This window comes from Gallus gallus, chromosome 1 (genome assembly GCF_016699485.2).
Source record: "Gallus gallus isolate bGalGal1 chromosome 1, bGalGal1.mat.broiler.GRCg7b, whole genome shotgun sequence".
NCBI lineage: Eukaryota > Metazoa > Chordata > Aves > Galliformes > Phasianidae > Gallus > Gallus gallus.
The window spans coordinates 170,138,614-170,152,268 of record NC_052532.1 but is presented as its reverse complement, the minus strand read 5'-3'; the positions used below and the strand labels follow the sequence as shown (position 1 = coordinate 170,152,268).

The 13,655-nt window shown below is 43.9% G+C and overlaps 1 protein-coding gene and 1 long non-coding RNA gene across 3 annotated transcripts in view; one reads left to right on the top strand and one right to left on the bottom strand.

Moving 5' to 3' along the window:
* Positions 1–870: 870 nt before the first annotated feature.
* Positions 871–11,154, bottom strand: LOC121109045. The gene is made up of 4 exons (XR_005862086.1): positions 7,700–11,154; positions 7,266–7,347; positions 1,110–1,174; positions 871–1,002 (listed from the first exon to the last, which is right to left on the bottom strand). It is a non-coding gene; the product is annotated as an uncharacterized LOC121109045 (long non-coding RNA).
* Positions 11,155–11,476: 322 nt separating this feature from the next.
* The window catches only part of DHRS12 (dehydrogenase/reductase 12), a 31,043-nt gene continuing 28,864 nt past the window's right edge, over positions 11,477–13,655 (top strand). For both annotated transcript variants that reach the window (XM_001233772.7, XM_040705470.2), the window contains exons 1-2: positions 11,477–11,575; positions 12,065–12,198. In XM_001233772.7, the coding sequence (XP_001233773.3) occupies positions 11,520–11,575; positions 12,065–12,198 (190 nt within the window). In that variant the 5' untranslated portion in view covers positions 11,477–11,519. The remainder of the gene's footprint in view (positions 11,576–12,064; positions 12,199–13,655) is intronic.

Here is a 13,655-nt window from a genome sequence, read left to right as displayed (position 1 = left end):
CATGATTCTACCTTCAGTGGAGAGCATCTTTCATTCATTAAGATGTCACAGTGTTTAAGAAATTGCATTTGAGCATCTTGGCATACATCCAGCACTTGAATGTAACAAAGCAGCTGTTTAACATTAAACAGGAACTTTACCAAAAAGCATAAAAAAGATTATACTCAGTTGATAATGCAAAGGAAGTTTAACACTAACGTAGCTACACACATTCATTCCACCCACTGGACTCCAGTAAAAATGTCCCCGTTCTTGTAAAATGCTACTAGGGTCATTCTTGATCACAGAAAATTACTCCTGTGTACGTCAGAACTGTCTGCTGTGCCACTACACACCCAGCGACCTTGCAGCAAGTGACAATGTGTGTGCTCCTACCCAACCAAATATGATCTGATTTTAGTTTGCCCTGCAAAAGAAGAGATTTAAGCTGAGTCCCATTGCCTTGTGTTTTCTGTGTGCCTGTATGAGGGCAGTTACAGTAGCAGATGAGCACTAATTCATGAAACACTCCAGTGACACACCAGTGAGCCTGAGGCCTGTGTCTCATTCAGGGGAGACTGAGACTGAATGAATCTCTGCAGTCAGCTGTGGAGACTTAATTCTTTAGGTATGAGAACCCAGAACGTTCACCGACTCTGTGGGAAACAGCTGATAAATCACAATGCCAGTGTTCAGTAATTGGTTGACTTAAGCTGAAAGTAATAGAGGAGGTCTTAAGGAAGCTAAGGGCAGTTGTAAAATACCTTAAATATCGATACAGTAAACAGAAAACTTTGTGAAGATCAAGGGAGGAAAATTCTGAATTGACAGTATTTAACTTATGTACATGAATAATCTATGGCACTGCCACTGCCTCCTTCAGCAGGATAGAATCATGCAGGTGTGGAGCAAGGACAGCCAGTTTGGAGCATATGATGCGTACAGCTGTGTTACTGTGGCTTATTAAGTTATCATCATTCTCCTGGTCCGTCACCTTCAGCAGCGTAAGTCCTTGGATTGCTCCTAACATTAAATAGAGCGCTCAACTTAAAATCAAATGAAGGTAGTTTAACTGAAAGCATTTTCTCTCCCTTTCGGGTAAACTAGGAACATGGTCTTCAGCACCTTACCTTGTAAACAGCAACTTCTTAAATTCACAGACTGATGGTGTCCCAGGCATGGATGAACTCAGTCCCTGGAGGCATAAATGCATTCCCTCAGCAGACTGCTGTGGAGAACTAAATCATTACAACCCCAAAGCTGAGAGGCTGAAAATACAGTCTACGCCTTGGTATGAAAATGTTTTAACATTTTCCCACTAGACTAGAATTACAAATTGAAAAATACCGTTGTTTTTTTTCTTTCTTTCTTTCTTTTTTTCTACAGTGAAATAAATGGCTTTGGGAAAATTGAACAAAATACACCCTTAAGCCAATTACGATGAACTCAGAAATATAATGACTACAATGGAGGAAATTGCCTGTAACTATTCTAGTTAAATCATCTGCCCTTCTTGAGAAACAAAGCTATCTTTCTAGCTTTCAACAGAAGAAACGGCCACAGTTTCACTGGGTTAGATAGCCTGTGCTCTGCTACTTGTGGGTACTATGGAAATCCAACAATATGAAGACACAAAGACATTTCTGTTTGCTCAGAGACTACACACAAATACATACCATAAATGCAATGGCAGCAGATATGCAATATATTACATTTATTACATTTTATTGCCTACAGTGTATTTCTCCTCCCTCCACTCCACCTTCTTTGGCAATAGACATCATATTCCAAAGCTCTGAGGAACAGCTTCCCAGAGCTATTTTGAAAGCTGCAGACAGATAAGTAAATGTCTCATTCCTTTATTTCAAACTCAAACACAGACAGCTCTGCAGTGCTATCTGCTGTCCCACAGAAGTAGGGAAGAAGGACATCAGACATGCCAGACCTCGTCTCTGGAATAGAAACAGGAATTCTGTACTGTTGGAGAATAAAAATAGGAGATTGCTCTCACAAGGCAATTGGTTTAGACTTTATGAGGTCCCAAGACATCAGACTTTAAAAGTACAAGGTGACTGTGCAGAAAATAATAATAATAATAATAATAATAATAATAATAATAATAATAATAATAATAATAAAGTAGCACAAGTTATTCTTGATTGGTTCAAGAGCTGTTTTACATGTTTTGGATCTGGCTGAGCAAGGACCTGCAGCTTAAACTGAGGGAAAAGAGAGAAATGTGCAGGAAATGGAAGCAGGGTTGTGTAGCCTGGGAAGAATATAGCGACATTGTCTGCGTGTGTAGAAATAAATTAGGAAAGCCAAGGCACAGATAGAGCTGAACTTGGTGAGGGATGTGAAAAATAACAAGAAGGGGTTCTACAAGTACACAGGCAGAAGCAGACAGATCAAGGAGAGTGCTCCCCCTCTGACAAATGAGGATGGAGAACTGGCTTCCTCAGACATGCAAAAAGCTGAGGTACTCAATGAGTGCCTTAGTCTTCACAGATGGTCAGGCTTCCCATGTCTGCCAGGACCCTGAACTTCTAGGTGTGGGTGAGAGGAGAGGATTCCATCCCACTGTAACAGTGGAACAAGTCTGAGACCTCCTCATGAAACTGTACATATATAAATCCATGGGGCCGGATGATATACATCCCAGGGTTCTGAAAGAAATGGCTGATGTGGCTGATGAGACACTCTCCATCATATTTGTAAAATCATGGCTGTCCGGTGAAATCCTTGGTGACTGGAAAAAGGGAAACATTCCTCCCATTTTCAAGAAAGGGAGAAAGGAAGGCCTAGGGAACTACAGGCTGGTGAACCTCACCTCTGTGCCTGGGAAGATCATGGAGCAGATCCTCCTGGTTGCCATGTTAAGGCACATATGAGATGAATAGGTGATCCAAGACTGTCAGCATGACTTCACCAAGGGCAGATCTTGCCCAACCAATCTGGTGGCCTTCTATGATGGAGTGATAGCTTCAGTGGATGGGGGATGGGAGAAGGATGTCATCTACCTGGACTTCTGCAAAGCCTTTGACATGGTCCCTCACCACATCCTTCTCTCTAAATTGGAGAGGTATGGATTTGAAGGATGGACTGTTTGGTGGATTAAGAACTGATTGGCCGGTCGCAGCCAAATGGCTGTGATCAGTGGAGGGGTGAAGGCCAGTCATAAGTGGTGTCCCCAAGTCTTGGTCTTGGGACCGGACTCTTCAGCTTCTTTATCAATGAGATAGATCTGGGACATGATTTAGTGGAGGGTTGTTACAGTTAGGGTAGTTTGGTTAGGTTGTGGTTGGACTTGATGATCTTTAAGGTCTTTTCCAACCTGAGCAATTCCATGATTCTATAGATGATGGTACGGAGTGCACCCTTAGCAAGCTTGCAGTCAACAACAAGCTGAGTGGTGCCTTCAATACATTGGAGGGAAGGGAAGCTATCCAGAGGGACCTGGACAGGATGGAGAAGTGGGCCCATGTGAACCTAATGAGATTCAACAAGGCCAAGTGCAGGGTGCTGCACTTGGGTCAGGGCAAACCCAGGTATTTATACAAGCTGGGTGAAGATCTCCTTGAGAGCAGCCCTGCAGAGAAGGACTTTGGGGTCCTGGTAGACGAGAAGCTGGACATGAGCCAGTGTGCGCTTGCAGCCCGGAAGGCCAACTGTTCTGGGCTGCATTAAAAAAGGGGTGGCCAGCAGGGAGAGGGAGGTGATTGTCCCCCTCAGCTCTTGTGAAGCCCCATCTGGAGTACTGTGTCCAGGCCTGGGGCCCCCAGCGCAAGAAAGACACAGGGCTCTTGGAGCAGGTCCAGAGGAGGGCCACTAAGATGATCAGAGGGCTGGAGCACCTCTCCTATGAGGAAAGGTTGAGGGAACTAGGATTATTTAGATTGGAGAAGAGAAGGCTCTGGGGAGACCTCATTTGTGGCCTTCCAGTATTTGAAAGGAGCGTATAAACAGGAGGGGGAAAGACTGATTATGTGGTTTGATAGTGACAGGACAAGGGGGAATGGTTCTAAACTGAGACAGGGGAGGTTTACGTTAGATATTAGGAGGAAGTTTTTCACTCAAAGGGTGGTAATGCACTGGAACAGGTTGCCCAAGGAGGTTGTGAATGCCCCATTCAAGGCCATTTGAGGTCAGGCTGGATGTGGCTCTGGGCAGCCTGGTCTAGTGGTTGGCGACCCACACATAAGCAGGGAGGTTGAAACTCGATGATCTTTGAGCTCCTTTTCAACCTAGGCCATTCTATGATTCTATGAAAACGTGAATGGCTAGAGTAAATGAATCTAAATGCTTTGACTTTACAAGCAAAGGACTGCAAATCTTAAACCCATGACAATTTCTATACATTGTATAACATTTTAACAGATCAATATCTGTAAGATGCCTTGAATCTTGTAACTCATTCTAGTTATTAATCTTCTCCAAGTTCTAGTTGATAGGGACACAACAAAGACCCATGCATGTTCTGCAGATAATATAGACAGGACTGTTACGTGAGGAGTATCATCTGAGATTGTTGCTTCTTGGCTTAGGTTTCTTAAGCTTCCTGTGCACTACAGGAGTAACGTGAAAGTCCCACAGATGTTAGCCATAAGGGGAGAGCCAAAATATTTTTAGAAAGCATAGTTAGGGGGAAAATAAAAAAGGCTGACAAATATAATCTTACATTGCATAGTGCAGGGAAATAAAGTACAAGAAAACTGCTGAAAAGAACAGTATTATGTTGCAAGAACAGATTTTTGAGAAAACTGTATGAAGTTCTCAGAAATGTTTTTAACACTGAATTTCTATCAAACGTCTCATTTGAACTAAAATACAAGCAGGAAGACATTGACCAACATGAGTGCATAAACATACACGATTTGAGGTTAAAAACTAAAGTACTTCACTAGACATGCTAATTATAATCAACCCGACTGCAATTTCACTGAGATAAACTGTTATATCAGAGGCTGATTTCACCTACAGATCTGAATCTAAGCCATACCGACTCTTCTGTATGATCATTAATGCTAAAGCAAAGCGGAAATCTATGATATTTTTCCCCATGCTGCAGTCTAACAGATCAAATGTGAGAGGTGTCCTGAGATGCAAATTATGGGCCTGCAGGCCAATGCGTGCAAAAGGTTTTTTTTTATAATGAGATCCTCCAGATTTCCATATCTGTTTGGTACCTGCATATCTTGTGAATTTGATTCTCAGTTCTTTGGGGGAAAGAAGTTGCATTTTGGTACTGAGCTGAGATGAGTATGCAGGGTGCAAACAGTGGAAAAATAATGACATACTGGCACAGTTGCTTCATGAGCACAGTGGGCTACTTGGTCTAGAGAAAGCCTGATTTCATTGGAAACAACCCTGATGATGACAGGAACTGGCAAACTTATCAATGACTTGGGTATAAAAGCATGCAAAAAAGAGAATACACTGCCTCTCCCCAAAACAGCCAGAACTTTGACCCCTCACTGCACTCGGGATGGGTAGCTTTTCCTCTCCCACTCTGCTAATTGCACCAACATGTCAAATATGATGCTGGGATCTCCAGGCCTGGATGCTCCTCTTCAACCACTCACAGGTCCTCTACTCCAGCCAGGCAGAAAGAAGTGCGCTAACTGCCTCTCTCTGAGAGCTGCTGACAGCTCTTAATTGCTGTTACACTTAGAAGGAGCTGTTAACTTCTCAAGTGCTCTGCTCCCAGACCTGTGGACATCGTGGCAAATGCCCGTGGCAAACGTGTGTCTCCTGCAGAGATAGGGACTTACACGTGGCCGCCACTTCCTTTGAAAACCTGTCTCCAACTACATATGTTGAGCTCTTCTGAAAGTTTGGCCCTTGAAGCCTGCTCCTGTTCCCATTGCAATCGGTGGCCATGTTCTTATTGACTTAATGGGGGCAGGTACAACGACTTAATGAGAAATTTGGCAACGGTGATGAAAGAATGAACAATAGGCTTCTGGATCTTCTGTAGGAAGCAAGGAAAGGAGCCAGTTGTGCTTAAGACAGAGATTTTAGCTTCTTTCAAAAATAATAAAAATAATAATAATAAAAAAGAAGAGACTGGCAAGATGGCCTTGAAGCTGCTCTTAAACATCTTGTACAACATAATTGCTTTTCAGCTCTTGAGTACTCTACCTGTCCCTTGAGAAGAAAATATGAAACATGCTGAAATGCAAAGCCCTGCAGAGCAAACAGTACCTTCAACTTATCTTTTGTGTTGTGAGATAATTAAAACCTTGTTTAAAACTCCTTGTTCCTTCACAGATACAAGGATGGATCAAATCTAAGGATTCTTTTCATGTCAGTCCAGCTGTGCAGCCAGAGTTGCATTTTCACCAGCCCTTGCGTTCTATGAAAACAATGAGTTCTTTATTCAATACTGTATGAGAAATCCTAACACTGAGGGGATCATAACCACAACAATCCAGACATTTTATTTGCTTTGAGAATTTTCTGCACTCATGGATGGCCTGCATAACAAACTCAGAGGCTAATTCTACACTGTGAGATGCAGGCACCTGAATATAGGATTACCAGTGCCAGGCCACGCTGTGCAGTCAGCCCGGATGCAGTCTCATTCATAGTGCTTGGGAATGAATTATTCTTCAAGGAAAGTATCCCCCAGACCATACTTGAGCTTGTTTTGGACAGACATAGCTGTTTAATATATCTAAAGAAAGCCCGTGCATCATCAAATATCCATGTAGTATGAGCAATAAGAGGATCTAGCCCTGAGAATAAGCTATGAGTTTTTTGACAGTGTAGATACACCTGAAGTGTTGCTGTCCTCAAGTGAAACAGTAAATATGAGCAGGTTATATGAGGAGTAAGCAGGGTGAAATCATCTTGTTCAGTAGTCAAACGAGGGGAGTGTCAGGAGCTCAACAGCCTTGTGCCTCTCTTGATCCTGCCCCTTCCAGTGTGGCTGTCAGTCAACCCAAACAGAGCAGCTCCTGGCTATAACTACCTCAGGTGTTCGCTGACAATCCATGAGAAGAATTCCTGGTTCAAAAAATCCCTCCTATTCAGAATAGTCTCCTGTTTTGGTTTAATGCTAAATTAGCTGCAAGAAAGAAACCAAAAGCTGTAGCTTCCCAAACTTTCCAAATGCCAGAATGGATTCTAAACCTGCTAAAAAAGAGCATCATCCTGGAATTCAGTACAAAAGGGAACACACAGCCAAAAAAAAAACCCTGACATAGGAAGATTTTTTGCCTGTGAGACTACTGCCAGGCAGGTACTTCAGTAGCATCAGCCAGCTCCTGGCAATACAGTCTTACCGTTCTCGTGCACACAATCTCTATTGCCTCATCACTGAGATGGCTGGTTTAGTAGTCAGCACTCATTCCATCTCTCCTGCCTCTGAAACAGTACAAAGGCAAAACATCACAAGAGAAGAAATGAAATAACAGCAACACTTAGACAATCTCCTGAAAATTGTATTTGATAGAAGGGTATGGCTAACCTAATGACGTTCAACAAAGCCAAGAGCAAGGTCTTGCACTTGCATTGAGGTAGTGTATAGAAACTGGGAAAGAACTCCTTGAGGAAGTTCTCTTGGCCTTCTCTGAGGCCCTAATGTTAAACAACAGAATTAATATGCTGTCATTTTCCATTTCTGCCCAAACCTTAAAATGCTGTAAGTTCTCCCACTGTCTGCCTGTGTTATTATAGTTTGTTTGACTAGTGGGAAGCTTCTGCCATGCATACTCACACTGGTTAGTCCCTCCATATTGCATCACCCAGCATCCAGTTGATTACTGTCCAGATGGTTTAGCCTGGAAGGGAGGCACAATCTTGTCAATCTGCAATCTTCCACTTACTTTTAGAAAAGCCTGCAGGTTGCAGATGGGGGTTGGAGACATTCCCCTTATCCTTGAGACTGAAACTACACACAAAACATATCAGAACCATCGTCCATTTTTGCTTTATGTTAAGCTGTATGTGCTTAATAAATATGCAGGGTAAAAAGAGAAATGACAAGGGAATAAAGCACAACCTGGATTAGTGCATTCACAGGAACTTCCACAGGGATTTTGTTTTGTTTGGCATTTGCTAATGTTTTTTCAAACTGAAATCATGTTTCCTGTAAAGAATGCAGCTAATTCTGCAGGGTAAGCAACCATGGAACATTACTGCCCTAGAACAGCATACTGAGAAGCACTGAGGGTTACAAAGCCCAAGGTGAGACATTCTCTCTAACTAGCATAAAAATCTGGGGCAACACTGGATGTCTGTAACAGCAGGAGTGCTCACATAACTCTGGTTTTGCTCTGCTGTGTGTTTTCCCAGAACCAGCATTCATGGAGAGAAACCAGGCAGATTTGTATAGCCTGTGGGGGAAAAAGCAGAAGCTGGAGGGTTATCAGGGCAATGGATTCAAATCAAGAAGAGGGAACAATATGTCAGACAGCATGCAGGACTCGCACAAACCTAACATCTGCTCGGATCACAGTGAATATGATTATCTAACATCATTATAGCAGTTGCTGTGCAGTTCTGGTTGCTAACTGCAGGTTGTAGGTAATGATCACAAAACTGTTTCCATATAGCTCACAATTACATATTTACATTTACACAGGATGGAGACTGCTCCATAAGTAATGCTTCCTATTTATTATGTTGGTCTATGACATCAGAGGCCAGCATTGGTGGTATGGTAGTAGAGGTTGAAACTTCTTGCCAGTGTACCATTACATTTTGTTGCTGTGTAACTGGTGGCAGTGGGGGCAAGATTATGACTCGTGAACTGTGTACAGAGCTGAATATCAGCTTCAGTGTGTTGGAAACGATGGTGGCAATGTTGAAATATCACAAAGTTTGCACCAGGTATGTCCCACAAATGCTCATACAGGAACAGAAAGAACACCATATGCAAGTTTGTCAGGACCTACTGAACCAATACGAGACTGAAAGGGGACGGTCTCCTGGATTACATCATTACTGGTGATGAGATGTGATGTTACCACTATGAGCCAGAGTTAACAACAGCAGCCCAGGAAGTAGTGACGTGTGAATTCCGCACTGAAGAAAAAGTGTGAGAAGCAGTCCTCAGCAGGTAAAGTGACGTGCACTGTCTTTTGGGATAGGGAAGCGGCGATCCTGCTGGATTTCCCAGAACCCAGACAAACCATCAACTCTGACCATTACATCACAAAGCTGACTGAGCTGAAGACTTGAACTTCCAGAATCAGGCCAGAGAAGAAAGAAATCTTTCTCTTGTAATACAATAATGCCAGGCCCTATATCAGTCTGAAGGCCACATATTGCCAGTCTTGGTTAGACTGTCCGACCACATCCACTGTATAATCCAGATTCAGCAACTTCTAACTTTCTCTGTTCAAGCCAATGAAAGATGGACTGCTTGGGCAACATTTTCCTAGCGATGATGCCATCACAGCAGCTGTGAAACAGTGGGTCACCTCTGCTGGTGCAGATTTTTGTAAGGGTGGCATGCAGGCTCTTGTTCATCGCTAGCAAAAATGCACAGCTAATTGATGGTGACTATGTTGAAAAATAGTGTTTTGTAGCTAAGAGTTTGCTCTATCAAATAGTGTTACTGTGCTCTTTGCATCTGTTGTAGTTTCCATGGAAATAAACAGGAGGCATTACTTTCAGAGTGACCTCAATACGTATCTGTAGTTCAGGCTGCCGTTCACTTTCCATTATAGGAAATAATGTCGCCAATTACACCACTGCCAAGCTGTTACTTTCTGGGTCAGAAGAATCCGTTTTGAGCATCATAATCAGGGTGAATTGTTTAGGAAGACTTCATTCAAAATATCCTAGCCATTTCCAAGAACAAAATTGGTTTAAACTGACTGCTTTTAAATAAATTCTTCCAACTGTTTAAATAAGAACAAGCATTTTCAGATTTGGTGCAAAGGTATAATATTCATCTAGATGGTCTCTGTAGGGAAGAAGATATCCCTGTGAAAACATGTCTTTTTGTCCTCTGAAAAATCTTCTTTCACATACAATACTTAGTAAAAGCACAGTACTGAGTTCTGAAGTTTTAACCCCATGGTGGGAAGTACCTTTTGTGTGAAAGTTGAGAAACTGGAGGACTTGAGTACGACCCCTTCACCAGTATGAAGAGATCCAGAAAAAGAAGTACCAGGCTACTAAATGGGGTTAGAAAAGACAAAATATTTTGATTTCTTCTGTTTCTGCTGTTGAAACCAGCTAACTGAAGCTGGACTCCCAAAGCAGGTTGTGTGCCCGTGACCCTCAAAGCGACATAAAAAGCATGAATTAATCAAACTTGCACACTGATGTTTTTAAGTGCCTAGCCCTTTAACATGTTTAAAAACATAATTATGCCTACAATGACAATTTCCTTACAGCTAGCATAGATTGTCCAGATGTGCAACTCCAGATGATTCTCTGAGGCTTAACAGCTTTAACACACATACCAGAGGAACTGAAAATACATTTTAAACTTCACTCCTCCTACTGTAGTTGCTACTTGCATACCCCTTCCTACTGATATGTATTACCCCATTAGTAGGAGCAAAGAGTTTCACAGGTTTATTTGCCACCTGAAATACGATTTGGTGTGGTACAATAAGGTTATTTCTGTTCCTAGAGGTTGATGACGTTCTCTAAATTGGAGAGATATGGGTTTGAAGGGTGGACACTTCAGTGGATAAGGACTTCGGTTGGAAGATCGCAGCCAGGGATTGTTGTCAATAGCTCTGTGTCCAGGTGGAGGCTGGAAATGTGCCCCAGGGGTCCGTCTTGGGAATGGTACTCTTTGATATCTTTATCAATGACATAAATGATGGGATTGAGTGCACCTCAGCAAGTTTACTAACGACACCAAGCTGAGCGTTGTGGCTGATAATGACAGATGGAAGAGGTGCCTTCCAGAGGGACCTAGACAGGCTTAAAAGTGAGCCCATGTGAGCCTTAATGAGGTTCAAGAAAGCAAAGTACAAGGTGTTGCACTTGGGTTAGGGAAATCCCAAATATGTATACAGACTAGAAGAACTTGAGAGTAGCCCTCCTGAGAAGGTCTTAGGGTTCTTGGTTGGTGAAAAACTTAACACGAGCCAGCAGTGTGCTTGCAGCCTGGAAGGCCAATGGTGTCCGGGGCTCCATCAGAAGAGGGGTGGCCAGCAGGGAGAGGGCAGTGATTGTCCTTCTCTACTCTGCCCTTGTGAGGCCCCATCTGGAGTACTGCGTCCAGGTCTGGGGCTCCCAACACAGGAAAAATGTGGAGCTTTTGGAGTGGGTTCAAAGGAGAGCCTTGATCAGAGGGCTGGAGAACCTCTCCAGTGAAGAAAGGTTGAGGGAGCTGGATAATTACAAATCAGTAAATAAATCAGTATATCAATAAAAGCATCAGACCGCTGAAGTGAACACCATCACACATCACACCAACCCCCTCACTCACGCCTCTGCTACAGCCGTAATGGCGTCGGACCGGGCGGGGCTGCCCCGGGCTCTCACCCAACGGCGGGCAGGGCTGGACAGGGCACCTTTACGTAACACAGAGGCGGGACCAACGCCATGGTGGTGGTGGCAGCACCATGTCCTGGTACCGCAACGTCGTGTGGTTCGTGAAAGGGCTGCGGGAGTACACGAGGTACCGGGGCTCCCGCCCCCGGGAGCGGGCTGTGCCGCGGGGCGAGCGCGGCGCTGCGGCGAGGCGGGGGCGGTGCTCGGGGTGTGTGTGTATTGTTGTGGATGTTAACTACTTCAAGGCTTTCCGCCTTTATTTTCGCTGTTAATTGAAACCTGCCCTCCAAAGCGGGCGAATTTCGGCGCCTTAGATATCTTTTGACAGCCACCCTTGCCCTGAACTCCCTCAGTGCAGGGAGGGCTCGCCTGAGCCCGAGCTGAGCAGCCCCTCGGCCCCCACACAGAATGTTTCGAGTTGTTGCCGCAGAACTTACTCCACGCTCTGGCGCTGTGTCCAGACAGCTCTGTGAGGGAGGAGTGTTGAGTGTCTGCCAGAAAAATACACAGCTAGCTGTGGAGGGAAAGCCCTTTTCAACCCTCCCTATGTTTTTTTTTGTTTTTGTTTTGGAATCGCTGTCTTCTAGTTTCTTACAGGTGTCTCTGATTTATCTAGGAGTGGCTACGAGACTGCCTCCAAGCACTTCGACCCAGCAGATCTGGAGGTGGATGTGGCTGGTAGATCCTTTCTGATCACTGGGTCCAACAGCGGCATTGGCAAGGCTGCAGCCAAGGAGATAGCACGGAGAGGTGAGCCAGGGCTCCACCCTGGGCTGAAGGAAAGAGGAACGGAGTCAGATTTGGCGTCCAGCACAAATAAGGAGTGTGCAGCTCTGGAGTGAGGGGACAGAGCTCTTAGTATGGGTTAAAGTGTGGTCAGTGGTGTGAAAACTGAAATAGTGAAACAAAAATGTAAATAGAGCAAATCTCCAATGTATCTCACGTGTATGTTTACCAGTATTATCCACCTATGCTATAACGTCGTTTAAAGGTATTACTGACAGAGTAAGGTCTACATGAGGCTGGTTCAGTACAAGTAGCAGCTTGGTGGAATATGAACTGAGTGAGGAACTTATACATCACACGATGGAAGAAGACACTTGGCTTTGCAAAGCTAGAGATGGGAGAGTAAGAAAGAACCAAAGTGGTGTACTTGATCATGACAGTAACAGCCTAGAATTGGCACCTTTTAGCCAACCTTTTTTTTTTTTTTTTTTTTTTTTTTTAACATTGCTTTGCTTAAGCAAAGAGATGGCACGAACTGGAATTAGCTACTCTATAAGGATAAAACTAATCCTGTTTAGGGCTGATAAAATAACTCCCCTTGTGCAAGAGTTCCAGACGTTTTGGCATGTAGAGTAAGAAGGAGGAGTTTGTGGTTCTCTTTGCCTGCTTAGGCTCTAGCAACTATCTTATGAAGGAGAGTGGAGACTTCTTTAAATTAAACTCATTCAAAATTATTAGCACTGAAGAGCCTTTGACTTAAAGATCCCTATCAATACTAGTATATGATTGAACTCAGGTTCCCTCTACAGTCATTATGCATAATAGCTTTATTGCTTTGCCTGGTGATTGTTCTGCTTACAAATGGAGCTGCCCACCAGATGTTGTATAGAATCATTTAGGTTGGAAAAGACTACCAAAATGATCAAGCCCAACTGTCAACCCATCACCATCATACCCATTAAACCATGTCCCTCAGTGCCACATCTGCGCACTTCTCAAACACCTCCTGAAATGGTGACTCCACCACCTCCCTGGGCAGCATGTTCCTGCGCCTGACCACTCCCTTGGAGAAGAAATTTTTCCTAATATCCAACCAGAATCTCTCCTGGTGCAACTTAAGGCCATTACCTCCTGTCCTGTCACTAGTTACCTGGGAGAAGAGGCTGGCCCCTGCTTTGATACAGCCTTCCTTCAGGTAGTTGTACAGAGTGATAAGGTCTCCCCCCTGAGCCACCTCTTGTCCAGTCTAAACAATCCCATTTCCCTCAGCCACTTCCCATAAGGTCTGTGCTCTAGACCCTTCTCAGCTTTGTTACCTTTCTTTGGGACACTCCAGGGCCTCAATGTCTTTCTTGTAGTGAGGGGCTGCAAACTGAACACAGTACTTGAAGTGCAGCCTCACCAGTGCAGAGTACAAAGGGACAATCACTTCTCTAGTCCTGCATGTCAGACAGAACAGGTACACAGGATTTGGTCATTAC